We start from the raw sequence: 27,397 nt of genomic DNA, 5'->3' as shown, positions 1-27,397 counted from the left end.
GTCTGCCCCATTCTAAAATCTGAACTGCCTTTTTCTTTCTCTCTTCCAAATCCAATTTCGTTAGTTGCGGCAATCATCTCTGGTAATGGATTTAGACCCAGATGACGTTTTCAGGGACGACGATGACGACCCCGATAATGAAGTCTACCAGGTCTTTTACTTTTTTTTTTTTTTTTTTTTGGTTGTACCTTGATAAAATGGCATTTGATAGTATCTGTCAGTGTTTTTGATCAGGAAAGAGAGTCGACCAAAGAGCTTGTGGTTTACCTCGTCGATGCTTCCCCCAAAATGTTCTCTTCTACTTGCCTTTCCGTGAGTTTCCTTCTACAGCTTATATATATATATATATATATATATATATATATATAGTGGCTGCCATGGTTTTTTAGCTTATTCAGCTCGTGTTCAAACTAAAATGCACTGTGTGTCCGGACCTAATACTCTCTGGCTGGTCGAGTCTTAACTTGTAACTGCTCCCTTTATTCAAATGATTTCTAAACAGTTTTCCTATATAACTAGATATGCATCAAACTAGTTATATTATCATTTTAATACAATATGGTGTTTTGGCATAAGTAAGTAAAGTGAAAATTTACATACATTCTGATCATGAAATGATTCAGCTTATAATGCATCGTTGTCCATATTACACTTTCAAAATATACAAAAACAACTGTAGGCATCTCATTGCCGTGCATTTTAAAGCCAGTTTCTAACATATTGGAAAGCCTATTTTGAAACTTTATTAGCATACTTGGAAAAGTCCGAATATCGTCATTTTTGTTTCGGGAGAGGTTGAAATTCCCATCGCTGATTTCCAAGTGGGTCCTAATTAATGTACCATTGGCTAGGGGTTCAAATCAATCCTCACCACTAGTTAAGATGAGGCCAAATCCCCATTTCTATTTCAAATGCAGCCATTGGTAATCCGACTGGCCCAACATGCTTGTGCCATTGGTAATCCGAATGGTCATTGGTAATCCGACTGAGCCAAATTAATTTCTGAACTGCTTAGGTTCCATGGATCAGACAAGGAGGACTAAGACCTATCCATAGCATTCAAAATCACAATCTAAGGGTTATAACATTGACAGAAAGCTTTGCTCTTTACCCACAAAAGCAAGATATGAGTGAACATGTTGACATGTGAATGCAAAGCCAAATGAGACTAACTTATCAAATCTATCAATAGATTAGAACTCAAATCTGAAATATTATACTTAAATAACAAAAAATGAATGCTAAGCAGCACAAAGGATTAAGAACAATCAAAGCTGCATGCAAATGATTAGGAGTGAGTCAATAGAATTCAATAAAATTCAGGCTTAGAACAACTTAATGTCTCAAAAGCACTAGAACCAGATTCTCAAGTGTAAATTATCCATCGAAAGTGAACTGCTTCAAAAAGACATAAAGACAATTAATTGTTAAAGCTCACTTAGGGCATAAATATGGAGATGATAGCACTGGGCTTAGAAAGAAGAGCTGAATCATTAAGTTACTCTTTGAATTGGTATCATGATTTCAGAATAACAAGTGTAGAATTTTAGAATCTTAAGCGAGGAATCAAACACAAAAAGAGCTGAGCTGAAACAATGATTTAAGTAAAGGTTACAGCAATGAGAAGCAACCTATTCCAACGACTCACCAATTAGATCCATCATAAGATATAGAAGAAAGGGCTGTTTTGGGATATGCCACATGCAACTCTAAAGACCTAGAGCATAGCATGATATATCTCTGACACATGGGATTAAAAACAGAGGAGCTTGGCCCAATATGGACAGAACCATGGAGGGTGCTACTTACCTCAACCAGAAACCTGAAACTTAAAACTAGATTAGCTAGCTAGAGTCCTAGCTTTGATAAATCTCCCCCTCACCCAGCCTATGCAGCTCTAAGGGAAATGTTTCTGATGTGCTCAAGCATGTTGGGCATACAGAAGAGGTAGGGTGAGGCAGTGGTTACTTTTGGTAATTACAATTGGCCCCCAACAATTGCAAAATATGTACTTACCTCAGTTTGTAGAAATTCTGTTCTGTTTACTTCTTTCCCTGTAATCTCATAATGTCCTCATTTATTTTTATCCCCATTTACTGAAGACATTACATGTAAATAAGGAACTACCCCCAATTGATTTAATAAGATTATTCTACAATCCAAATTCCAAAGAATAAAAGTTGGATTTCACTTTGAAGAACAAAATGAGAAATTTAGACAGAATAACAAAGTTTGACCTTTTAATTCCAGGTTTATATGCACAATTTAAAGAGCTTAAAATTTCAGTTTCATGCATCTTCAAGGTCAAAGTATCAAAGACTTGACAAAAATTTTAAAGCTAACTAGGTGTTTCCTAAATACTTACTTTAGAGTAACCACCAAACAAGTGGAATTTGGTGTTTGCCAAATACCTGATTACTAGGTGTTTGCCAAGTGTCACCGATTTTTTTTTTTTTTTGTTTTTAAAGGTTCTTACTGTTAAAGACATTGGGGTATTACATCCTCGTAACAAAGTAGGAGCTTTCCTTGCAGAAAATATTTTGTTAAAGTAATACATGGTACTACTCATAATGTGACTATATAATATATTCGTGCATATGATTATTAATTATTCTTCAGGCTGGTAAGTTACGCTCTCACCTAATGGTTCTTGAACTCACAGCCTCACCTTCCATCTCATCATTCTTATAATGTGCCAATTGAGCTAGAACTCATTAGCATGACACTAGTAATGTTATGCAACATATATGAAAAATAAAGGGTCATGCTAGGAGTGCTGCATGGTTTATTGCAACTTTGTTATTGATCGGTCCATATGTAGTGGTGCAAGTGTAGGATGTGACATCCACTGGTTACCCTCTCTGTGCGCGCATGGCATGACAATGGAACAATCACATTGTTTTGTGCTCAAATTGTATTAAAATTTGTACTACATATAGCAACTTTTAAAATTTTAGAATAAAGACTTATCAAGAAAAAAAAAAAATTTAGAATAAAGACTTATCAACTTGTGGAGATTCTTGATTCTATTTGAATGTCATTGAATAAATTGGTTAAGGTGCGCTATTGAGCAAAAGAATATAAAAAAAATCTATGGCTGTTCTTTCCGGTTCAGTTGGTCAAAGTTGCTTATGTCTGCTGTAAATAATTAGCGAGGCTGTATCAGTTTAATGTTGCGCCACATTCAGCGATTCAGACTTCAGAACATGCTGATGACCTGTACCTTTACAAACATAATTTGGTCGTCATTTCTACATTTGGCAATGTTTGCAGGGAGATCAAAAGGATGAAACTCATTTCCACATTGCTGTGAGTTGTATCTCACAGTCATTGAAGACTCAGATCATTAATAGATCCTATGATGAAGTTGCTATTTGCTTCTTTAACACTGTAAGATGTTGTCTCTGTTTAACTAAAACATATTTATCCTTAGATTATTTTGAACTATGAATTCCCTGACCTTGGATTATTTTGCGTTTTTGCGTTCTGGTTGCCTTCCATTTTTTTAGGCAATTCCTTCTTTTTGTCTTTTTAATTGATCTGTTCTTTCATCCTCAAACATGATAATGTTGAATGTTGGTTGCTGTTGGAATCTTTAAGTTTTTAATATAAAGAACGAGCATAGAGGTAAGTTGGATTTCATTTGGGAGTCGAGAGAAGAATTTCTCTCTGAAAATTTAAAGGACTTAACTTGAGTAGTGGCACTATGCCTGAATGAAGGAAAAAAAGAAGGAAAAGAAAAAGAAAAAAAAGATGTCACTGTTCAAAAATATGACAGCAGGATGCAGATTCAATTGAAATGAAAAACATAAATGAGGAAGAAATGGTCTATGTCAATAGTAGACTTAGTTTGTTCCGATGTAAAATGTTTGGCGGGAATGTGGCTTTGGGATTATGTTGTTGTAATTCATTTTATGCTTTAGGAAAAGAGAAGGATTTTATCCCCTTCATGAGGTCCATTCACCCTTGTTCCAATATTCGTTGAAGAAGGAAACTTCCCAAACGGCCGATATGATTTTATCTCATTTTATTTCCCTTTATTTCTCATTGATTATATTTTCATATTAGATTCTATCACTCCCCAATATAAACACGTGATAGAATGGATGGATCATCAAGGGAAAATAAGATCATATTTTTTACATTTTTTTTTCCTTTCTTTCTCCAATTTTTCCTTCCTCTCGTTCAACTTGGTATCAAAGTAATTTATTTTTTTGTTCCTTATTTCCATTTTGTGTCTGTTGTGCCTCTCATGCTTGTCGTCGTAACAAACCCTTTTTGGTACGGGTTGTTGCCATAGCATACCCATGTTTGAAACTCTTCAGGAAGTTTAAAGTTGTATTCGCATGTGTTTGTTGATTGGTTTATTTTGTTGAGACTAGTTGTTGTGTAGTGGAGTTTTCTTGGTTGGATGTTTGGCTTAAAAATGCGTGACATAAATTAGACCTAAGAAATTCACAAAAAGGGGTAGAGAGTTAGGTGACCTCCCATGGTGAATATCCAACACTCCAAATCACAATCGTGATATTGGATGGGCTCAACTATGCTGCTTGTTCGCAATCTGCTCTTTTATATATTAAGAGTAGGGGGAAAATGAGATACTTGAATGGTGGAATTCAGGAACTAGAATTAGATGATCTTGCATATGATAAATGGGAAGCAGAAAATTCTACTATTTTGTCATTGCCGTTACATTCTATGCAACCAGATATTAGTTAGGGTTATTTATTTCTCTGCATTGCAAAGGAAATCTAGGAGGCAACATCTTTGACCTATTCAATGATGGGGAATGCTGATCAAATTTATGAATTGGATCGTCAGATTCCTGGAGCGTCAGATTCTTGGGACAACCTAGGGTGAATGGTCTGTTGCTACCTATTTTCATAAGCTTCGAGGTTTAGAGCAAGAGCTGGACCATTATTAGAACTTTCAGGCAAAGTGCACAATAGATTCAGTAGAAATTTAGAGGATGATAGAAAATAGCCGTATCTATGAGTTCCTTGCAGGCCTGAATTCCGAGGATGATCCAGTTCGGGTTCATATTTTGGGAAAGGAGCTCCTTACTTCCCTTTGAGAGGTGTTTGCATATGTTCAAAATGAGGAGAGTCAGCGTAGTACTATGTTACATTCTACTGCACAAGAACGCTGTGCTCTAGCCACTATCTCCCAATGCAATGCAGTACTAGAGTTTGAGAAATAGAACAATGACCAAAATACTCACAACCCTAATAACTCTCACAAACCCTAATAACTTTTCTAACACTCCTCAATCTGGAGCATATATATCATATAAGCCCAGCCTTGAAGAAACAAGCAAATGAAAAACATTCTCTAATATCATTCAACCCTAAATGACTTGTCATTTTTCTGACTTCCAGAACCACCATCGCAGCTGCCGGAGAACATACTGCCGCCATTGAAACTTCAAATTTTTTTTTTTTTTCTTTTTTCATTTTTTCACAAAAACCACCAAGAACTAGCCAAATAACCAAGAAAACACTATCTTTATCTCTATCATGACTTACAAGTGAATAATACCATTGCCACACAGAGACATCTTTTGATGATCTCTATTTTTAGTGGTTACTCCTTTACTGGTATTCTTTGAGATCTTTGCCTTGTAAGAAGGCACGGTTTTGGTTTTCTTTTGAAGTGTTTGGGTTTACAGTGGATGAGGATCCATAAAGCTGATGCTATTTAAATGGGAGGCTTAGCTGAGTTTGAGTTTGGGTTTGTACTAGACATGTTTGATGTCAAGACTATTTTTGTCATGGTGTGGTTCATTCACATGTTTGGACCTTATTTTCTGAATCATTTGCAGTTAGAAAAGAACGCGCACGCGCACACACGCACACGCGCACAAACACATGCACACACACACCCACACCCACACGCACACACGCACACATGCACACACGCGCACATGCACCTGTACCCACACGCGCGCACGCTCACACATTTTAGTACTTGGATACATAATATTATAAACACTCTGAACTGTATAAATTTTTGAAACTTTCCATGCTTGTAATCTTAGATCACGACTGTGTTATACAATTTGGCATTCTTTCTTTTTAGTACCATAATTTTCTCACACACATACATGTATTCTAGAGATATTTTCTGCATAAGCTTTTCAGAAGGCCCGCTTATTATTATTATTTTTTCTCTTTTCAATAATATGATTTATTCAATGGTGCATTTGCAGAGGGAAAAGAAAAATTTGCAGGACTTAAATGGAGTTTTTGTATTTAATGTTGCTGAACGTGAGTATCTAGACAGGCCCACAGCCAGGCTTATAAAAGAATTTGATCATATAGAGGGTAAGTCTTAGGCTGAATAATTTGTGTTTCATGGTGATGATGATGAATGTCTGGTTGTAATCATGTATTATCTTCTTTGGACCTAATATATTTTTTAAGTTCTTATTTAATTAAATTTGAGCTGTCCATGTTTTGAAACTTAAAACAAATTTCAAATTGTTTTAGTTCTTGGGATATATTGGCTCCCATTGGTGATTATGTTTAAAAGCTTTTGGTTAAGTTTTGATTCACTAAATTAGACGTACAAATAAAAAAAATGAGCCTATTTATATACTGCGACCTTTAAGCATTTCGTTTAAGTTTATCTACTATTTGGATGCAGTATTTTTATGTTTATATACTATTTGGGTATAATGAGCCTATTTATGTACTATTTGGGTATAAACGAGCTCATCCTATTGGGTGCTTGTGTAACTTACGAAAACAAAAGAGCCTATTCCATTTGCGTGCTTCTTCCCTTTTCAGTTCTTTTTCTCATACAAATATTCTTTTGAGCTAATATCATTGAAAGTATATAAATTATTAGTGTTTTGGGTTTTTAGCTTTGTAGAAAATTTATAAGGTAATGCAGAAATCAATCAGAAGTTAGTGTTTTTCTTTTTTGTTGGTTGCCTAATTATGTACACCTTGAATCAACTCCATTTCAGAAAATTAAAGGCACAGGATTCAAATTTTATTTCAAGTTTTATTGTCTTTAGATACGTCTAGTTTTTGTCTAGATGACCTAGATATTATGGTGAAACTCCAGAAACAGAGAGTTAGTTCAATTGAAGTGGGAAGATGCTTTTTTTTTTTTTTTCTGTGAATAATTTTGAGATGGTCCAAACCCATCAAGTGCTAGTGTAACTTACCAATCAAAAGAAAAAGAAAAAAAAAAGAAGAAGAAATCTGTTGGAGATTAGAATGAAATTCCATGAAGAAAGATTCTGATGGTGTTAAAGCTATTTAATCGCTTTTTATTGTCAGCATGTTTTGTGTATTGTCTTACTTTTCAAATGTCTTAAATTTCTAAAATTTTGTAAGCATAGTTGTTCAATATAATATTATAAGGCATTCGTGGATGTATAGTACTGCTTGCATTGCAATGAGAGAAGTTCTATTTGGCTACACACTTCTTTTATGGAGTGGCAGGCCTACCCCAATTCTTGGAATCTTTTTCTTGCAGAAAGGTTCATGGAAGAAATTGGGAGTCAGTATGGTATTTTCTCTGGCACTCGAGAAAATTCTCTTTACAATGCTCTTTGGGTAGCACAAGCGCTGCTACGTAAAGGGTAATTCTACTTTGTTACCATTGTTCATTTTTCTGTTGAATTTAATTGGTTGCCAAGCAAAAATTTTATTTAGTATCCTATGATCCCCCCTATGTAGTTTTCTTTTATAACAATTAGCAAATAATATATCTCAGATCTGCAAAGACAGCTGATAAAAGGATACTTCTTTTCACAAACGAAGATGATCCTTTAGGGAATATCAAGGGAGCAACAAAAATAGATATGACAAGAACCACATTGCAGCGAGCTAAGGTACTGATTTGCACTTGCTTCCTATTTTAATCTTTTTCTTAGAAGAAATTTTGTCCTTTTGAAAGTCATTGGTGCTCTATTTTCTCTCCAGGATGCACAAGATCTAGGCATCTCAATTGAACTTCTACCTTTGAGTCGGCCTGATGAGGAGTTCAATGTTTCTCTTTTCTTTGCTGTATGATCATAGCTCACTTTTATTTCTACAGTAACTTCTATGCCCGATTAGATTAGTTACATTACTTACCAGTTCAACCTTATATGTTTCAGGATTTGATTGGATTGGAAGGTGATGACCTTGCTCAGTTGTTGCACTCAGCAGGAGAGAAGTATGCCTTTCTATCTTGTTTATGTTTATGGTATTACTTATGCTGCAGTTGTCAGGGTGCCACATATCATATTAGAAGTGGCGGAACCGATTGTTGCGTTATGCATCTGACTTTGCTTAAATATCTTACAGTTTTTTTTTGATAGGTAAATTTGTATATATCAAAAACCCAACAGGGCGCAACACGATTACACAGGGAGTATAAAAGAGTGCGTCTAAACACCCAATAAAAACCCTAAGCTCCCAAGGAGCACCCACAAGGAACCCAAAAAGAACCACCCAAGAACCCCCAAAATCAAAACACCCTACACAAGAAACACCCTACACAAAGGCTAACCCTACACATGATCACCCCACATCCCTAACCCTACTCGAGCCACCGCCCCTAGCCTCAAAGTTATCAGAGCATTCCAAATTCTTCACCCCCAGCGGCATCTTTTTCTTATGAAGCTGTTTAGCTTCCTTATCCTTCGCTCTCCGTGTATAACACTTGGAAACATAGGATTGTTTATCTATCAAAGCTTTGGCAGGTGCAGGAGGAAAAGAGAAAACCGGAGAAACAATAGCCCTCACCGGAGGAACAGTAGCCACCACCGGAGGAACAGAAGCCTCATCCCTCATCCTGCACTGAAGCCTCGCTGGATAAGTAGAAGCAACCGCAGGAATCGCCGGAGGAAAAGAGAATTGATTCACAGGCGAAACAGAAGCCACCGAAGAAACAGTAGCCACCACCGTAGGAGCAGTAGGGTCATCCCTCAAACTGCGCCAAAGCCTCGCCGGAGACACAGGAGTCGCCGGGGAAGATTTCCGTCCAAAATCCCCAATTTGAACATTCTCAGCAAACCCAGGAGACTCCGGCGAAGACTTATCCGAGTGCAACAAAAACCCATTGCTGAACTTATCGGGATCCAAAACAGGGCCGCAAACGGGAATTTGAACCACAGCCGACCCAGAAACCGACCCGAAAACCGCCCCGGAATTATGCCCATCATAACCCAAAGAACCAACCCTAATCCGCTTACCTTTGGGCTTCTCACCCAGCCCGCGAAGGATCCGGTCCAACTTATCGCAGAAAAACCCTAATCGCCTCATCGACTTGTTCCTTCTAAACTTAGCTGCCGCCGCCACCGGAGACGAGAAGCTTTGCTCAATCAAGGGATGAGCTTTCTCCATTTCGTAACAATCCATCGCGAATCGTATTTCCACTCCAGCATTCCCCATCTCGAAACAGCTCGCCACCGGGAACAAGTCAATCTCTTGCGACGAAAGAAGCCGCACCCCAGCAATGTCCGCCACCTCGCAGGAAGAAGAGTGCAACGCTTCGGCGAAAGACCGTCCATCTTTTGTCCCCGGAGAGGAACTCTCAGAATTCGAAAACCCTGGAGAACTCGCCTGCGCAGCCAGCAACGAACGCAGCTCAACCACGAACCTCCGCCAACCCCGCCCAGAGCGGGCCTCTGGGATCCAGATGATACCTTTCCGTTCGTCCTCCAGATAGGCAACCACCTCCAGGAATCTCCCAGCTTTGTTACTACCCCCGCTCACCGACAAAGACTTCCCTTCCTCGCTAAATTTTTTGACGAAATCTTCCTTCACCTGAGACTGAGACGCCTCTTCTACCGTAGCTGCCAACCAAGAAGCACTTTGCTGACCCACCAGAATAAGCCCTACAAAACCCTTCCTTCTTTCCTCCAAACGAAGCTTCGAAGCCTTCGTCGAGAAAAAGAAGGTTTTAGCTTCCACCGAAAACCGTCGCTCCATCCTAATCTACACGAACGCATCCCACGAAAACAAAAACCGAGCTCTAGCGGGACGCGCCTACACGCGCCACCGCTGGGGTCCAGTTCTCAGCTCCAGCCAAATAGCTGAGGTCGCTGAGATAAAAAGTCCATGGTTCTAACAAAACTGCTTTTATCTGTTTTGAGCTCAGATAAAACTGCTTTTATCTGTTTTATCTGCTTTTATCTTACAGTTTTGAGCTCAGAAATCTGTTTTGGCTTCTTTTAATTTGTAAGAGAAGTTGTTATGGGAAGTTGTTTATGTTTCAAGAGCTGTAGAAGATCAGTGTTTCAAGCAGAAAATGGATTGACTCAGAAAATGATAAATGACTTCACCCATGGGTCACCCATGAACTATAGGCTATGTTTGTTAAACGTTTTTTTGAACGTATAACTATTTTAAAGGTTTTAAACACTTTATTTGTTTTTTGATTTGAAAATTTTTTTGATGCGACAAAATGTTGAGAAGTGTTTTCGATGGGATCCACACTCGAAATGTATTTTTTGTGGAGTTTATAGAAAAAATTTGTTTGGTAAACTTTTTGAAAAGTGTTTTGTTTTTTTCAAAGAAATAAACACTGAACATGCTTGTTTTTTCTAGTGTGGAACCTAACTTGTTATTTATTAAAAAAAATATAGATACAGAGGTGGTTGCGTGGTTACTCTCAGCGGAGTAGAAGGGGTGGTTGCGTGGCCACGCGACCACCTTTGACCTAAATTAGGGCTGTCAATTTTTGACACGGCCTACGAACTCAACCCAAAATTGGCGGGTTAGGGTTTTGTATAATTGGGTTCGGGTCACTACAGGGTCGACCCACTTGACCCGTTTAATAAATGAGTTAATCTTAGGACAACCCGCTTAACCTATGAGTGACCTGTTTATAAAATCAGTTTTTTTTTTTTTTTTTTTTTTTTTTTTTTAAAAAAAACAAATTTTATTTTGTGTTTCCATGTTGTCATTACCACAAATTTTGTTTCCTAATATCAAATATCCGCACAAGATTGAAAATCGAAGCTGGCGTTGCCCTCAACTATTGGTATATAGTCCATCTTCACCAATAATCAATTTGCCTTTGCTCTTTGTTGGTATTGTTTGCTTTGCTAAGCGGTTCCTCTGACTTTAGGGCGAGTGTTAGAATAATATGTTGTGTACATATTCTAGAAGGGGTGTGATGTGTCCTTGTTCTAGAAACATGATGAGGTGTCCCTAGTGAGCTGTCCTATTCAGAATGGGGTGTACAAACACTTCTATAAATAGAAATGAATGTCTAATAGAGGGCAATGATTATGAAGCCCATTTTCAGATAACCTGTATAACAACGTCAATGGATCTTTCTTCAACTCTTTTCTGCATCTTTCAATGCATAAACTCATAATCAACCTTTGACAAGTATTAAGGGCACTTGATATTTGAATAGTAATAGAAACATGATTTTTTGCACTGAAATTTATTCCTTCAAATGAAGTTTTCACAGAAAAGCTACTTGGATAAAGATCTCTGGGTCAGGTTTTTCATGTTGAGTTAACAATTTAAAGTATTCAATATTGATGCTGGAATATATCTTGTTAAGTGCCTTTTCCTATTCTTAAGTACTGCCCTCAATATATAAATCTCTATGTTCCAATTTCAGATTGGAAGATATGAAAGATCAGCTGAGAAAGCGTATGTTCAAGAAGCGCATAGTTAGAAGAATCTCATTTTCAGTTGCCAATGGATTATCAATTGAACTGAACACATATGCTCTGATTCGTCCCACCATTCCAGGTATGTGTCACCAGTTTCTAATTAAATTTTAGGTATGAAACAAAAGTGAGTTTCCGTATGTCACCTTGTATATGCAGTTAAAAACTATGCATTTGTTTGGTTTATTTTGTTTTGTTTTGTTTTGTTTTGTTTTTCTTTTTCACTCTTGGTTTTGTAGGAACAATTACCTGGCTCGATTCTGTCAGCAATCGTCCTTTGAAGGTGATACCACTCAAATTATTTTTCTTTGATGGTATATGCTCACATAAATCTAGTTAAATTGCACTTTTAGTAAAGCCCAACTAAACAGCAACTGCCTGCCAACACCCCCCACTACAACCATCCAAGAACACACTTATCGATGTATTATTGTGTAAGATTAGTGAACTGAGTGATTCTAGCAAGTTTGTGATTAAGACTAACCAATGTGGATTTTGTGGTTATGACAATGAAAATGGGTGTTGGTGAGAATGATTTATCAACTCATCTCTAGAATATTGGTAATTCTCAAATGGCCAGAGAGAATACTGTTAATCATTTCTTAATTTATTGTTGATTTGAATTGGGCCAATTATATTTTTGTCTCTCAACTTTGTACTTCATGTCGGTTTTTCCTGTCTTTTGAAGAGATTTTTCAGTTCATGCATTTGAAAATGCGCGTAGTTAGAAGTGTTGTAGTTCTTCAGATGAACTCTATTGGATTGACTTGGCTCTTGCTGTCAAGTTGGTTGCTAGAGGACAGTGGTCTTTTCGGTGTTGCGATAACTGATTTCTTCGACTTCCTGATCCCATCGACTTCATTATCCTGATTCCTAGATTTTCTGCCTATCTCTCACTGTTTCTGGCATATAGTAATCTAGTGCATCATTTCTGAGAATCCTTTCCATTTCCTGGTCTACCGTGTGTGATATCTCCACAAAGAAAGTGGAACTAATGGTTTTGAGGATATGGAGGACTTATCACTTAAAAGTATTATTGAGTTTTGACATCTAACAGGCTATTTCTTCTAGACAATTAGTCACTTTCATATGACTAATAAAAGGAATTGGTATGTTGTCTGAACGGTTTAGACACAAAAGGTGGAGACTATTATATTATTCGGCTTATTAAACTTAATACAAACAACCAAATATATAGGCTAAACCCTACTGACACAAAGACCAAACTACCCTTGAAATGACTCAAACCCTAATATCCCTTCTAACACTCTCCCTCAAGCTGGAGCATATACATCATATGAATCCAGCTTGAAAGAAACAAGCAAATGAAAAAACTAGAAAAACATACTCTTAACACTCCTCAAGTTGGAACAGCTTGGAGTACACAATACAAATAAGATAATTAAATAAAACTTCAATGCCGGTCGAAAATACGTAGGAAACTTGAACAACCATGATTTGGATCTTGCCGCAAAACACCAAGGCCGGTCGGATACATCGATCACAACATTGGATTGGTTCTCGCCGGAGAATCCAAGGCCGGTCGGATACATCGATCAATAACAACTTGGGATTGGTTCTTACCGCAAAACACCAAGGCTGGTTGGATACATCGATCACAACAATGGATCGGTTTTCGCCGCAAAATACCAAGGCCGGTCGGATACATTGATCACCAACAACAACCAACAACTAACAACAATTATATTTCATATGATTAACCAACAAGTTTCGTCGGAAAACAAATACTAGAAAAACAAAAAAGCTTCGCCAGAGCTTTGCTGGAGTTTCAGCGGAACTTCGTTGGAGCTTCAAAACTGACTGGAAACACACAGAACAGGCCGGCAGTACCTACAAATAGAAGAAAAACATTGAAAACAGAACAGAAACAGTCACTGGAAGCACGTCAGACCTTCGCCGGAGTATCCCCAGAGCTCGCCGGAGAAAGAAAACTCCGGCCACTACAGAACATGACGGCCATCATTCCCAGCAACAAGAACTCGCACCCCAGCAGCAACTACAGTGCTGGTTTTTTTTTCTTCTTTTTTTTTTTTTTTTTACACAAAAGGCGGAGGCTGTTATATTATTTAACTTATACAACTTATGTTAATCTAATACAAGCATCCTATTATATAGAATTAGGGAAATACCATAAAGACTAAACTACCCTTGAAACCCTAATGACTCAAACCCTAATATCTCTTCTAACACTCCCCCTCAAGCTGGAGCATATACATCATATGAATCTAGCTTGGAAGAAACAAGCAAATGAAAAAACAACTAGAAAAACATACTCTAACACCCTTAAAGTTATTTATTTATTTTTAAAATTTGAAATAGGAAAAAGAAAAGAGCAAGATGTGGTTGGGGTGGCTGATCCACCTTTGAGGGTGGCTTGGCTACCCCGCAAGGATTTAGGGGGTGGCTGAGCCACCCCAAGCATGTTTGGGGGTGGCCAAGCCCCCTTGAAACATGCTTGGGGGTGGCTCTGCCATCCCTAGGGGCGGTTTGACAACCACCCCTCTTTAGTTTTTTTTAGGGCATTTTTGGAATTTCACAGAAAAAGTGCACACGCATGTCACACGTGCTTTTTTCTGTCAGATTTAATGATCTTAACTAACAGAAGAGGGGATTTTGCCAGTGACTAGTAGTTGAAGGTGGTTGAGTGTGAGGTTTATGGGGGCTATGTGTAAATGAGTGGTGGTTTAGGGGGGCTAAAGGCAATTAACAAAAAAAAAAAAAAAATGCAATATGTATATGACTAAATTATGATCTTGCGTTGGTCCTTTAGTACACTGTCTGTGAATACTTTAGTTGTCCCTTTCCTTTCTTTTTATGAGTAAATATTTACTATTTTACTTGTCAAAAAACAGTCACGTCTTTAGGGTGGCTTTCCTGCTTATTAGGACATTGTGTTTCACATTTTAGTCCTGTCATTTAATGTTTTTGATTTGGGTACTGATGCTGTAAACTAGATTTCATAAGGTTATATGTTTTGACATTGTGCAGACTGAAAGATCTTTCATCTGTTCGGATACTGGTGCATTGTTGCAAGAACCTCCTAAACGTTACCAGTCTTATAAAAAGTATGCTACTTTTCTCTATCGTAATATAATATACAAGCAGCGTAAATAAATCTGTACTTTGTGATTCTTGTTTATTGATTCATCTCTGCTGCATTGCTTCTTCTCAATGAATAATTAATCATGCCATTCCAAGAAGTGAAAAGTAAGCTTCAATAATGTTAATAGCGTGATTCTGATGCCGTTGAGGTGTGCTGCATACTTGTGGAATGACAGTGCTGACCAGGATCTGGGCTCAATTTAGATCACAGTTGTTTGAGTCAGGCTCTATTCCAAGCAGCATTATAAAAATTCTCATCGATTTAAGGTTATAACAAGGCTTGGTTATGACTCAAACTGTATTGCTAGAAGGAGATTTTTGATTGTTAAGGAAGAGATTTGACTCAGCTGTTGAGAATATAGTGTGAGGAGTAAAGAAGGTCAAGAAAGAGAAATGGCCTTCTCTATAATGATTTGCTTTAGGACCATATTCATGGCGTTACAGCTTTCTATACTTCAAAGAAAATCAATAACCTCAATTGTTATCACAACCCTGTCATAGAGTTTCAATATGCTTGTCCCCATTTTACTTAGGAAATGACTTTACTTAATCTCAATTTAAATACATAAGTAATTTAAGCCTTTTCCAGCCTAGCCCATTACAAAAACATTAAAGCCACAAAGAGATTGAAACCTATAAATTTAGCCCATTTTCCTAGTGCAAATTCTTAAATACTCATGACTAACTAGCATTTAAATAAAATCTATCGAACTGAAACTTGAATGGAACTGGGGACTTACATGAGTACTGAAAAGTCTCTTTTTCTGACTCTTAGATTCTTTTTAGTTGCAGAAACACTCAAAAACATAAACAAAATAGTAACAAAGAAATGTGAATATGTGGTTTTGAAGGAAGTTTTCTTGAAAGTTCATTTCAAATGCCATGTTCAAACTTAATTTCAAGAAATTAAAGTTTAAATTTGCTTTTTTTCTTAAGATTGCTTCTATATAGATGCAGCTGTAAGTTATCTGTCATGCTGAAGATAATAGATAATTTGATTATACGCATGATATTTCCTAGTCTTTTTGTTGTTGTTGTCCTTTGTGGGTAAATAGTACTTTGTAAGTCAATATCCCAATGAAGGGTTACCTTTTGTGTTGTAACTCACAACTGGTGCCCTTGTGGTGCTTTCTGCTAAATGCTTAATTGAATTGGTTGCGATAAATTTACTATCTGGCTCCTAGCATAGTTTCATATGTTTCAAGCAATTAAAAAGTTCGGTGAATTTAGGGTCGAGAGAAATTGGGAATGGGTTTATCTAGGTCCTATATAAGTGCTTACAAGTATTCCTTTTGTGATTATTGTTGTAACAATATTGGAAAAACGCTAGTTACATTTGCACTATCATCTCAAAAGGACTAGTTAATTTGAAGTTTCCCTAAAATCACTTATAAAGCCTAATTTTGCATAGTAAGTAATGTAAAAATTAGCATTCATGAGTGTCTTCATAAACCATCCACTCTATGTGTGCTACTCATTTTTTTAATATGGGCTTGGAGTGTTACAAACTACCCTCCTTAAACCCCCGACGTCCTCATCGGGGCCTCATTATGCAATGCCCTAATACCACATGGCGTTACTAGGTGGTTTTGATACTAATTATAATGACTTAGGGAAAGTGCTAGTCATATCTACGTTATCACTTCAAAAAGACTAGTCAATTTGGAGCTTCTCTAGAATTATTTATAAAGCCCAGTTTCACTTAATAAGCAATGTGAGACTTAGCACTCATGAGTGTTTTTATAAATCACCTACGCTACTCATCTTTCTAATATGGGACTGGAGATTGGAGTGTTACCAGAATTGGAGATCACTAGTATTTTATTGGTACAAAATCATTTGGTCCCACCCATGAGATAGTTGGCTTTGTCTTGGAGTGTGTGGATTCATTCTACCATGGAATAATATGAGATCAGGTTTTGTTTGTCTTGTAGGAGTCCTAATGTGAGATAGTCTCTATATATAAGTACTGCTGTACAGCCCTTGTTGGAGTAACTGTCGAGACAAGGTTTTGTTATGGTATACACAATTTGTTTTAATGGGAATTTGGAGTTGTGAGCGTTTAGAGTTGAGAGGTTTGAGTGCTTGTCATCTTTATCATTGAGGTGGAGAGTATCTTTAGTTTGTCTTTTTCAAATTGTTTTCCAGGTCACCGAGCTTAAATTCTGAAAATGACTTGAGTCCCCCTCCCCAATAGAATAAAAAAGAATATGCTAATGCTTTCTTCTGTCATAGGCTGCTCCGAATTGAACCCTTGCAGTCCTTGGTCATCCCCTGAGTACTGATAATTGTGATCTTGCTATCAACCGCTACCCTTTATTCATCATACTAACAAATATCTGTCATTTTTGCAAAAAGAAAAAAGAAAAACCTTTTTTATGTCCCAAATACCGAAAAATAATTAGAGAGAACTCGTTCTATAAATATGTTTTTCAATGGAAATATTTTGTTCCAACTTCCAAGGAGTTATTTTGAGAAGCAACCGTAGATTTCATATGGCCCAAATTTTCATTTCTTTAGGAACACTATTTCGTGGAAGATAGTTTACAAATATGCCAAACAAAGCATTTTTGGACAAACCTACCATACAAATTAAGTTTACTAGTAATAAGACATCCATCTCATTTCCATCTATTTTACTAGCAAAAAGTGGGCCTTAAGCAATGTCACTCGTCACACAAGTTGTCCTCGAGCAACTCTCCATCCACTCTCCTCTCTCTCTCTCTCTCTCTCTCTCCTCCACCTCTTCTTTTGCTTCACCTTTAGAGATCTCTGCAACTTCCAAAACAGTACAATCACAACCATATTTGAGAGAAACGCTTTTGCTTGGGTTGTAGAAAAAATGGAAGGAAAAGAGAATTCATGAATACAATAAATATTTTGTTAGTTTTTTTCCTAAAAATGTTGACTAGAAAATTCACTCATTGTACAAAATCACAGGAAAACAGATCTAGTTTCACAACTTTCACCATAATCCAGAGGGAAACCCCAATAATAACCAACCAATCAACAAAAATAATACCCACCCGCTTGATTCGGTGATGACGGGTAAAGAAGTTGTAACACCACACCTCAATGACACACAATATTGTCCGCTTTTGGCTCCCCCAAACCAGACTTCCCAGGAGGTCACTCATCTTGGTATTACTCCAGCAGAAGCACGTTTAACTGCAGAGTTCTGATGGGATCATGACCATTATGGCTTTAAAATGCGTTGTTATTAAGAGTGTAGTATACATTTAAGCACATCCTCATCTCCATACCCAGGCGATGTGGGACGTCACAATCACCCCCTCTTAAGACCCAGCGTCCCCGCTGGCGACCCTCATGGGATTAGCCCATTCTTGGCATCCGTCCCAACGAGTGCCCGCTAGCGATCTTCATGGGCTTGTGCACACTCCCCCCATCTCAGGTTGGGCAATGGCTCTGATACCATTTGTAACACCCATGCTCCAAGTGGTATGATATTGTCCGCTTTGGGCCAAGCCCGCACGGTTTTATTATTGGGTTTACCTCCAAAAGACCTCATACCATTTAGAGAGAGTATATTCTATATAAACACATCATCTTTTTCATGCCCAAGTAATGTCCGATTTGTAACACCCCGGTCCCATATTGGGAAGATGAGAAGAAGCCCACAGAGTGAGTGGTTTATAGAGATAGTCATGAGTGCTACGTCCCACATTGTCTAGTTATTAGGTGAAACTGGGCTTTATAATGAATTTTAGGAAAGCTCCAAATTGACTAGTCCTTTTGGGGTGATAGCGCAGATATGGCTAGCGTTTTTCTCTGGGTCGTTACAAGTGGTATTAGAGCCACCTAGTAACGCCAGGTCATGTGGTACTGGAGCACTACATGACGTGGACCTGACGAGGACATCAGGAGTTTAAGAGGGAGAGTTTGTAACACCCTGGTCCCATATTGGGAAGATGAGAAGAAGCTCACAGAGTGAGTGGTTTATAGAGATAGTCATGAATGCTAAGTCTCACATTGCCTAGTTACTAGGTGAAACTGGGCTTTATAATGAATTTTAGGAAAACTCTAAATTGACTAGTCCTTTTGGGGTGATAGCGCAGATATGGCTAGCGCTTTTCCGTGGGTCGTTACAGAAGTCCTCGATTTTGAATACACCTCAAGAAGCATGCTTATTTGCAGTCTCCTTACCATCTTCGAAGCCAAGGAAAAATCGGCTGACATTGTCTTTAAGCATTTTTGGTGAAAAGCTGCTGGCTAACGCTTTTTGGAGTATGCCTTTTGATTGGAGGAAGGAGATAATGGAGTGGATATATCCGAGGGTAGCTGTGTAAAGAAGGGTTTTGGGACTGGACTGTACCTGAGGTGACACATAATTTCAAGGCAGAGGGTCTTTTTTTTTTATTTGAAGGGAGACCTTGTTTGCAAGGGTTAGGTTATAGAGTGGGTGCTTTTGGAGGAGGTTTTTGGGTTTTGCGGCCAAGGTAGTTTTGAATAGCTGGCGGTTTAGTATGGTGGACGATTATTCTGGAGGAGAGTAGTAGTGAAAAGAATGTATTGCTGTTGCCCCTACAGTTGGCTACGGTGTTCAAAGAGTGAGTGTGTGAGCAAGAGAGAACCGATTCTGAAAATTCTCTCCATTCTCTTACTTTCAGAAGAAAAGAAAAAAAGTATAATAAGATGGCTGGGGCATTGAAAGGATAAAATATCTTATTCTTCCAGATTTTATATGGATTCAGTCACAATATAAACTTCTAAAACTTTTTCCCACTCTTTGTGTGTGTGCTTCTGGTGGTGCCAGAAATAAATTCTTGATGCCCATTGCAGCGTCGATGTGCGTGATGGAGGTGGTTTAGGTTTTTTTTTTTTATTTTTTTGTCGTTTTGACTGGGGAGATTTCAAAGAGAAAAGGGGGTCTGCTGTTTCTTGCTTCTCCCAATTTCTCCTCGATGATTTTTTTTTTTTTTCATCCAATTTTTTTCTCTGAAATATGGTTATGACTGTAGTGTTTTGGAAGTTACAAAGACCAGTGAAGGGGAAGTAGAATAAGAGGAGGAGGTGCAAGTGTGGGTGGTGACTGCCATGAAGCCACCACGTGTGTCAATTGACGTGGCTTAGGACCCACTTTTAGTTAGCAAAATGGATGGAAGTCTTTGATTAGAAATGTCTGAAAGCACAGTGGGTGTCGATAAAAAAATTGAAAACCCAGGGACTTCAATAGAATCGAACCAAAATATAGGAAGTGTCTGGTATAATTTCCTTAATTATTTTTTTTTTTATAAGAAAATAATTCCTTAATTATAAATGTGACATTGAGAAAGATGGGTATCTGGGAAAGGCAAAAGTAGACAAGCAACGAGTTTTAACTCATCTTTGGCATTTGTAATCCATGCTGGTTATGTTACATCACTTTATTTGTTATATAAATAAATACATACATGTTTTCTCTTCCTTCTTTAAATCTTGTCATGTTAGTTTTCTTCTTCAAATTTTAGTCTAACCATTCCATTCTCTCTCCAGTGAGAATATTACATTTTCGGCAGAGGAGCTATCGGAGATAAAAAGAGTTTCAACTGGGCATCTTCATCTTCTAGGATTCAAGCCATTAAGTTGCTTGAAAGATTATCACAACTTGAGGCCCTCAACATTTGTTTTTCCTAGTGATGAGGTTGTTTTTATTCTAATTATTTGATGTTCTTTGTGGTTGTGCTACTTTTTTCTTTGAACTTCAGTAGTTAATTATTTGTTTTCAATAGCTTATAACATTTCTTATCTTTTATTTCAAAATGTGGCTTAAATGCAAATTTTCATGGTGTGAGGCACACATGTCATGGTTCAACAAATAAACCACATCTTGTCAATGTAGTCAATTAACTCTTTTCTTCTCATTTATGACGCATGGCCCTTTTGTTGGTTCTTTATTGCAGGAAGTGATTGGTAGCACTTGCATTTTCATTGCCTTGCATAGATCCATGTTACGGCTCCAGCGGTTAGTACTTATAACATACTATACTCTATTGTGGTATTATTTTTCAAAATCTGACCATCTTCTGTCACTTAGATTTGTTGCGGTGGTTGATATATGTCATAGTAATCTTTTATATACCTAGTCATGAATTTGTGTTGTCAGCATGATTGACATTTGCTATTATTCATCTAATTTCACCTAATGCTTCTATATGGATGACGCTTTTGCCCATAATCGTACTTTTAATGTGTGGGTTGCTAATTGGAGAAAATTTTGTATTAAAAAAAAAATTGTGCTGGGAGTTCTTTTTTAAATATAGTATCTTTATTTTGTATTTTATTCTGCACCATGTGTCTGGAAGTATAAAAGCATATTTTCTACTTTGAATTTATGCGTTGAGGTATGATATAGAATAAAGAATGGCAGTTATGATGCCCAGGAGAATTTATTTCAATAAAAAATGTGTAGCCCTTTTATGCCACTGAATTCTCATTTTTTTTCCTTTTTATTCTGTCTTCTTTTTCTATGACATTTTATTAGTGTGCTGCATGCAAAAGTTCAAACTTCATATGTTCTTGATTGCCTAGCTGGTGGTTGACTTGAGTTGTATTATGACTTGTTGATTACTTTCTCCAGTGGCTGATGTTGGATGGTTTGAAGTTAGTGTCCACGACAAGTTATTATGCCTGATAATGAAACTTTTGAGGTTTTTACTGTTTTCAGATTTGCACTGGCATTTTATGGCAGTTCATCTCATCCTCAGTTGGTTGCCCTTATTGCTCAAGTAAGGCTTTAATGCTTTCTGATGCGTAGATTATTTGAAAAATGGGCTTAATCATCATAGCCCTCTCGTAGACATTCCTTTCTATATATAGAAGCTTTGTACAATATTCTGGATAATACACAGCTCACACTAGGACAGCTCACTAGGGACGCCTCACCATGTTTCTAGAATAGGGACACATCACACCCCTTCTAGAATATGTACATAGCATATTATTCTTGCACTTTCAAATAAGTTTCTATATTGATATACATTTTTCTAGTTTGGTAACATTTGACACCTGGACCAAGCATGTTTGAGTTGAAATACTCTACTGTGATGGGTTATCTTCTAACAGAAGCACTCTTTTTTTGTAGTTTGCTATTAACTGATTTGGTCCCGTTCCCTCATTTTTGGTGCTCCTGAGCCTTAGGATTGCGAAACCAAATATGATAGTACTCAGGCAGATGATAGGAGTCAATGTTATCCATTAAAAGAGAATAAGGCTTGAGACTCTGTAGATGCATCCAAATGAGACACTCAGGCATATGCACCCAAGTGAACAAATTGCAAAACAAACTGATTTTCCCAATAAACGAGACCATATAGCCATTGTTTTGGAAAATATAGAAAAAGGAAAAATCTTAATGGAGGTAACCTTTTTTCATGTCTAACATCATATGATAATGTATCAGACACGTAGGTAATCCTGAGGTGCATTAATTAGATGGATCCTATTATCTCTATATACTTTATGCTGATGGTGACATTTGCATGTTCTGCATTTCCAAGTGAATTTTGAATGCTGGGGTGGTTTACATTGAGGAACTCCTGGAAGAGTCTTGAATTAGTAATGAAATCAGAAGGGAAGAAAACATAAAACAGGCAAGAAAATTGGAGAGACAATATGATTGTTTTCATCTTTCTGTGAACGTGTTTGTTTTTCTTTTTGTTCTGGGAGAGGAGTGGGGGGATTGTAGCTGCATGCCTCTAACCCAATCACAGGCCAGGCTTATAACATGGCCGTGCATATTTCACAGGGCATAACACTGTATAACAACCTCCAGCAAAACCAAACATAATTCTCAAATAACCAACTAGCATGCCTAATCATATTCACATATACAAAACTGGGGAGACTACTTTAAGAACGTGTGGCATTACAGTAGCTCTTTCAAAATATGTCATTTTGTGTAAAGTATATCAAAAAGTATAAGTTATGTAATGGAGGAAATCAGTTTCTGGTGCTCATTCCTCCTTTTGTCAAGTACTAGTTCAAGAGTGGGTTGGAATTTCAAGGGGATTATAGTATACTCTGTTGTTTCTTGCTCTAAAGTTTAACAGTGTTTGAGTTTTACATTAACGGCTAGACTTACTGATCTCCTTGAACATTCTCAGGATGAGATTGTCAGCCACGGCAGTCAAATTGAGCCGCCAGGAATGCACATGATATATCTTCCATACTGTGAAGACATCAGACATGTTGAAGAGGTAACAGAAATAGATGAATTGGTTAGAGTAGATTGCTAGTGAACTTATCAATAACAAATTCAGATTTTGCAGCTTTATTCAGATTCAAGTGGTGCAACACCTAAAGCAACTGATGATCAAATTAAGAAGGCTGTTGCTTTAATGAAACGAATTGATTTGAAAGATTTTTCAGTATGCCAATTTTCTAACCCTGGTATGTTGCATAATTGCATGGTAGTTCTGTGACTGAACTCTTTTCTTTTACATTTTTCCTTTCCCCCTAATAGCTGTTTATCATGCACCTATCTTCTAGGCTTTTTTTTCTTTGAAAAAGAAATTCAGGTCTTGAAGGAAATTTTTGGTGACTTTGGTAGAAGGCAAGTTATGGTAACATATTTTTTTATTTGTTTTATTTTTTAACACTAAATAGTTAAGAAATATACTGAAAGCTGTGGAACACTTTACTGCATGTTCTCACGTTTCAGTAACAATTAGTACTTATTGATGGATACGGATGCTTAACTGATTTTTTTTTTTTGTGCTTGCTGATAAATAAAGATATTTTATTTACTGACCAAGTCGGTAACTTGGGTAAAACCCAAGTCACGGTATTCGATTCCCATTTCAAATGCGTTGACAAAAGAATACCTCTTCCTGAGGTCCACAGACTTTAACAATCACCAAAGTCTGAGGAAAGAAACATATATTCATGTTATGTAGGAAATTTGGAAGTTTTAACTTTTCCAGTTAATTTTGCAAGTTAACACTGGAGAAATAAAAAGAAGTGTTAGTAAAAGTTGGTCTCACTGAAGAGTCTGAGTTTTTTTAAGTTATCATCAAAAACACGTTGAAACCTCTACCATTGAGAAGGTTTTTAAGCTAATGTTTTAATTCCAATAACACTGAACTTACATTTGTAGTGTATTTCAAAGTGTTAAAAACCATTAAGCTGCTAGTAGTTCTGTTAAGTGATATTAACAAATTTACAAGATATAATACTACAGACAATTCAATAGTTTAGGGCATGGGATGCTATTTTCTACGTCTCCATGTTGTGTGTGTTGTCCCCATCCCTCCCCCCACTTCTTCTATGCTCTATCTCGTCTGCAAGTAGTGTATTGACATATTTCAAGCAGTATTTACTGTGTGGATTTGCTCCTCTTATTCAATTGTCATGGAAAATTATTGTAACTTTTCTCTTTTTTACTGAGAGAGTGACATGAAGCTGATTGTGATACCTGTTTCTAGCTTTAGAATTTTTTGGGATTCCCTCAGTGTGTTAAGACTTAAGAGTAATTTCTTGCAGCCTTGCAGAGGCACTATGCAGTACTGCAGGCCCTGGCTTTGGAGGAGCTTGACATGCCAGAAATGAAAGACGAAACCCTCCCTGACGAGGAAGGCATGGCGAGGTACCGACTGACTTTAAGTTACCATCTTTCCCTGCATACTCATGCCTCCCTACCAAAAAAAAGAAAAAAAACAAAAGAATCCTGCCCTTGCTTCCATATTTTCCTGTCTATCTTGAAAAAAGCTTGTCAATGTTGTCAACTTGAAACTGTGTTTACGTGCATGGGCTGCAGGCCAGGAGTGGTTGGTGCATTAGAAGAATTCAAGTGTTGTGTCTATGGGGACAACTATGACGAGGAAAGTGAACTTGTGCGTAATGGAAAAGCAAGTGAGACCTCCAAAAAACGAAAAGCAATTGCAGAAAACGCAGTGAAGGAGTCCGCAAGCTATGATTGGAGTGAGCTTGCGGACACTGGGAAGGTGAAGTTGAAAGTTTATTTTGTTCTCTGGTTTGAATCGTGTGGCTTCTTCTGGGCCAAAGAAGAAAAAAATCTCATTGTTTTAATTTTGCTTTTTCATGCAAAAGTTGGTGAAATTGAGATTAGAATAGGTTGTGCCTAACATGGACTTGCACAAAATTACAACCGCTTTCCTTTTACAAATTCTGCTGATTAATAGGAAAATTTAGGCTTCTTTAGTTGTCTCAGATACTAATCCAAGGGAAATTTTTGAGAAAGAACCAAAAAATAAAAAATAAAAAATTAAGCTTTATAGATTTTTCTTTTTTCCCCTTGGGCTAACAGTTGTAAAATTTCCCAAGCATCATTCTTAAATATCCACCTGCATTGAGGCTTTAAAAAGAAAAACCTGCAAAGCTTTTCAATAATTCTGTGTCAATATAAATGGACTTAGTAAAACGCTCAAACAAACATGTTAGCGTGGCTATGAATTAGTATTCTGAATATTCAGTGCTTAGCCCAGATTAAAAGAAACAAAAAAAAAGGAACTTTCGGCAAAATTTAGTTAAGTTATAACTAATTGTGAAAAATGAAAAAAAGGTAATTTCAAAGATCTTGAAATCCAGATTTGGAGCATGTTTAAGAGTTTGACTTCCCACAAAAGGAAAACAAAAAAAATTACAATATTTAATCTTGAAAATTTAATAACTTAAAATTCCATGAAATATTGATTTTTAGTATGGATATTTTTGCTAAGATCCATGTGTTGCAGCTGAAGGATTTGACGGTGGTGGAGTTGAAATATTACTTGACAGCACACAACCTTCCTGTTGCTGGAAAAAAGGAAGCTTTGATCAGCAGGATATTAACACACATGGGAAAGTGAGCAACTTGAGAAAGACAACATGGCTTTGTGTGAAGATTTTGGGTTCGGTTCAGACAAAAATAGGAAGCTATTGTGAAGCTGAGAATTCCCTTTTGTATTTTCTACCTACTGAATTATATTGCAGGTGATCTTTTTCATCTTCCTGAGCAATTATGTTGTAGGTTATCAGTTTGTGATAGTAGTGCATATGCTAGTCTAGCTGCTTTGTTTGTTACTTAGCAGATATTTTATGTTTGCTCTTTTACTGATATGCAGCTTCTTTGTATCTTTCTGTTTCTGTGGGTCTTGCAAGTGAATTCTTTCCTCTGCTAAAGTTTTTTATATGATATGTCATAGAAGTTAATTTGCTCATATGGTCTTGTTTTTTGAATTTTCAATTGAAGCACTGCTCCTTGGATATTAAAGGAGGTCATTTAGACAATTTCTTGATTAAATTTTGAACATTGTTAATCTTTATAAATTGTAAGCCTCAGAAAATCATATGCAAGTCATATGAGCTTCCATGACTACCACATTTTATCAAGTTACGAGTGTTTCTTTCTGGGTTTTTTATTTTTTATTTTTTGGTGTGTTTTTCTGAGAAGAACATAATAACCTTTTACCTGACTTCCAATTGAAGTTTCTAAACAACCCTAAAGATCCAAAGAAAATGAAAATAATGTTATTTAGTAGACGATTATTATACAATTCGATGATATAAGATCAGGATTCTCTCCATTTCAAATGAAATGAATGCTATTCACTTCGAGGTTAAAGTTTAAAGTTGGCGTATCTAACAGGCTTTATAATGCCACGTCATTTAATTTTGTAAAAGCATGTGAACGTTGATTTTATATACACCATTAGATACACTAGCTAGCTTCGAATCTTGATCATGAAATTGATAATATCTATTTCTTTTAAAATGAATACAATCATATTCCGATGATGTAATAATGAAAATCAGTAGTTGAATTACCATTTAAAGAAAAAAAAAAAAGAAAGAAAGAAGATAATAGAGTTAATTTTTATTATCATGTCATCTTAGTTGTATAGTAATTTACTAAGATTTTTGAGAATATTGAAGCTGCCAGAATATTAAAATATCCAATGACAATGATATATCAACCTCTTCTATAATATAATTGGATTTTTTTTTTTTTTTTTAATTGAAAAGGGAAAAGGATTACAGGAGTGATATAATTGAAAGTCAAATAGTTCTATGTGGCCTTGCAATATTAATAACGTCTCTAATGAGTCTTTCTTTCCTATTTTTTTTTTGTTTTTTGGGACAATGATATATCAAATCAACCTCTTGTATAAATAGTTTCACAATGCAGAAGAAATGACTTTTTTCTTCTATTTTTAATTTGTTTATAATACTTATCAAACAATCACAATAGGTAAAACATGTCAAATCAAATGTCTTTCTCCACCAAGTAGCTCCAGAAAGAGAGATCATTAAGCTAGAAAGACCCGAATAGGAATATATATACCTGCAAAAATAGGGATTCTCTAAAACTTTATGTTTGAATTTCAGAGAAGTCGGGCCGAAAATAAGAGAGGGAGACGCAAGTTTGGGCCATTTTTTTTCCAAGTTATTCGTTTTTCAATTACAGTAAATTACTCATAAAATATTTGGATGAGCAAAGTTAGAATCTACACTTTTATCCTACTTTGCCGATGTGGTAGTGCACTAGTGCTAATCAACCTTTTTTTTTTTTTTTTTTTTTGAGTAATATTATATTTCATATTTTTATTCCACAACTATCCTAAAAAAATAGATATGACAATTTCAGTCAACTCTTGATTTTTTTTTTCTTTAATAATGACTGATTTATTGAGATTGTCACATTAG

At 36.6% G+C, this 27,397-nt stretch overlaps 1 protein-coding gene across 1 annotated transcript; it reads left to right on the top strand.

Annotated features, from left to right (window-relative positions):
• Positions 1 to 9: 9 nt before the first annotated feature.
• Positions 10 to 25,911, top strand: LOC132179766 (ATP-dependent DNA helicase 2 subunit KU70). The gene is made up of 19 exons (XM_059592536.1): positions 10 to 151; positions 235 to 312; positions 3,274 to 3,390; positions 6,209 to 6,323; positions 7,489 to 7,594; positions 7,729 to 7,846; positions 7,938 to 8,021; positions 8,114 to 8,172; positions 11,581 to 11,714; positions 11,872 to 11,915; positions 14,642 to 14,718; positions 20,249 to 20,396; positions 20,656 to 20,717; positions 21,420 to 21,480; positions 22,858 to 22,950; positions 23,023 to 23,143; positions 24,236 to 24,338; positions 24,510 to 24,696; positions 25,447 to 25,911. Exons 1-19 carry the CDS (start codon positions 86 to 88, stop codon positions 25,558 to 25,560), a joined length of 1,887 nt encoding a protein of 628 aa, XP_059448519.1. The 5' UTR covers positions 10 to 85; the 3' UTR covers positions 25,561 to 25,911.
• Positions 25,912 to 27,397: the final 1,486 nt, after the last annotated feature.

This window comes from Corylus avellana, chromosome ca4 (genome assembly GCF_901000735.1).
Source record: "Corylus avellana chromosome ca4, CavTom2PMs-1.0".
Taxonomy (NCBI): Eukaryota; Viridiplantae; Streptophyta; class Magnoliopsida; order Fagales; family Betulaceae; genus Corylus; species Corylus avellana.
This window is presented reverse-complemented; position numbering and strand designations above follow the sequence as displayed.

Excerpts from the sequence above, each read along its gene's own strand:
- LOC132179766 (XM_059592536.1), top strand. The coding sequence starts at position 86 with ATGGATTTAGACCCAGATGACGTTTTCAGGGACGACGATGACGACCCC. Across the intron at positions 21,481-22,857 it reads TGGTTGCCCTTATTGCTCAA|GATGAGATTGTCAGCCACGG; the intron begins GTAAGGCTTTAA and ends GAACATTCTCAG. Across the intron at positions 23,144-24,235 it reads ATGCCAATTTTCTAACCCTG|CCTTGCAGAGGCACTATGCA; the intron begins GTATGTTGCATA and ends AATTTCTTGCAG.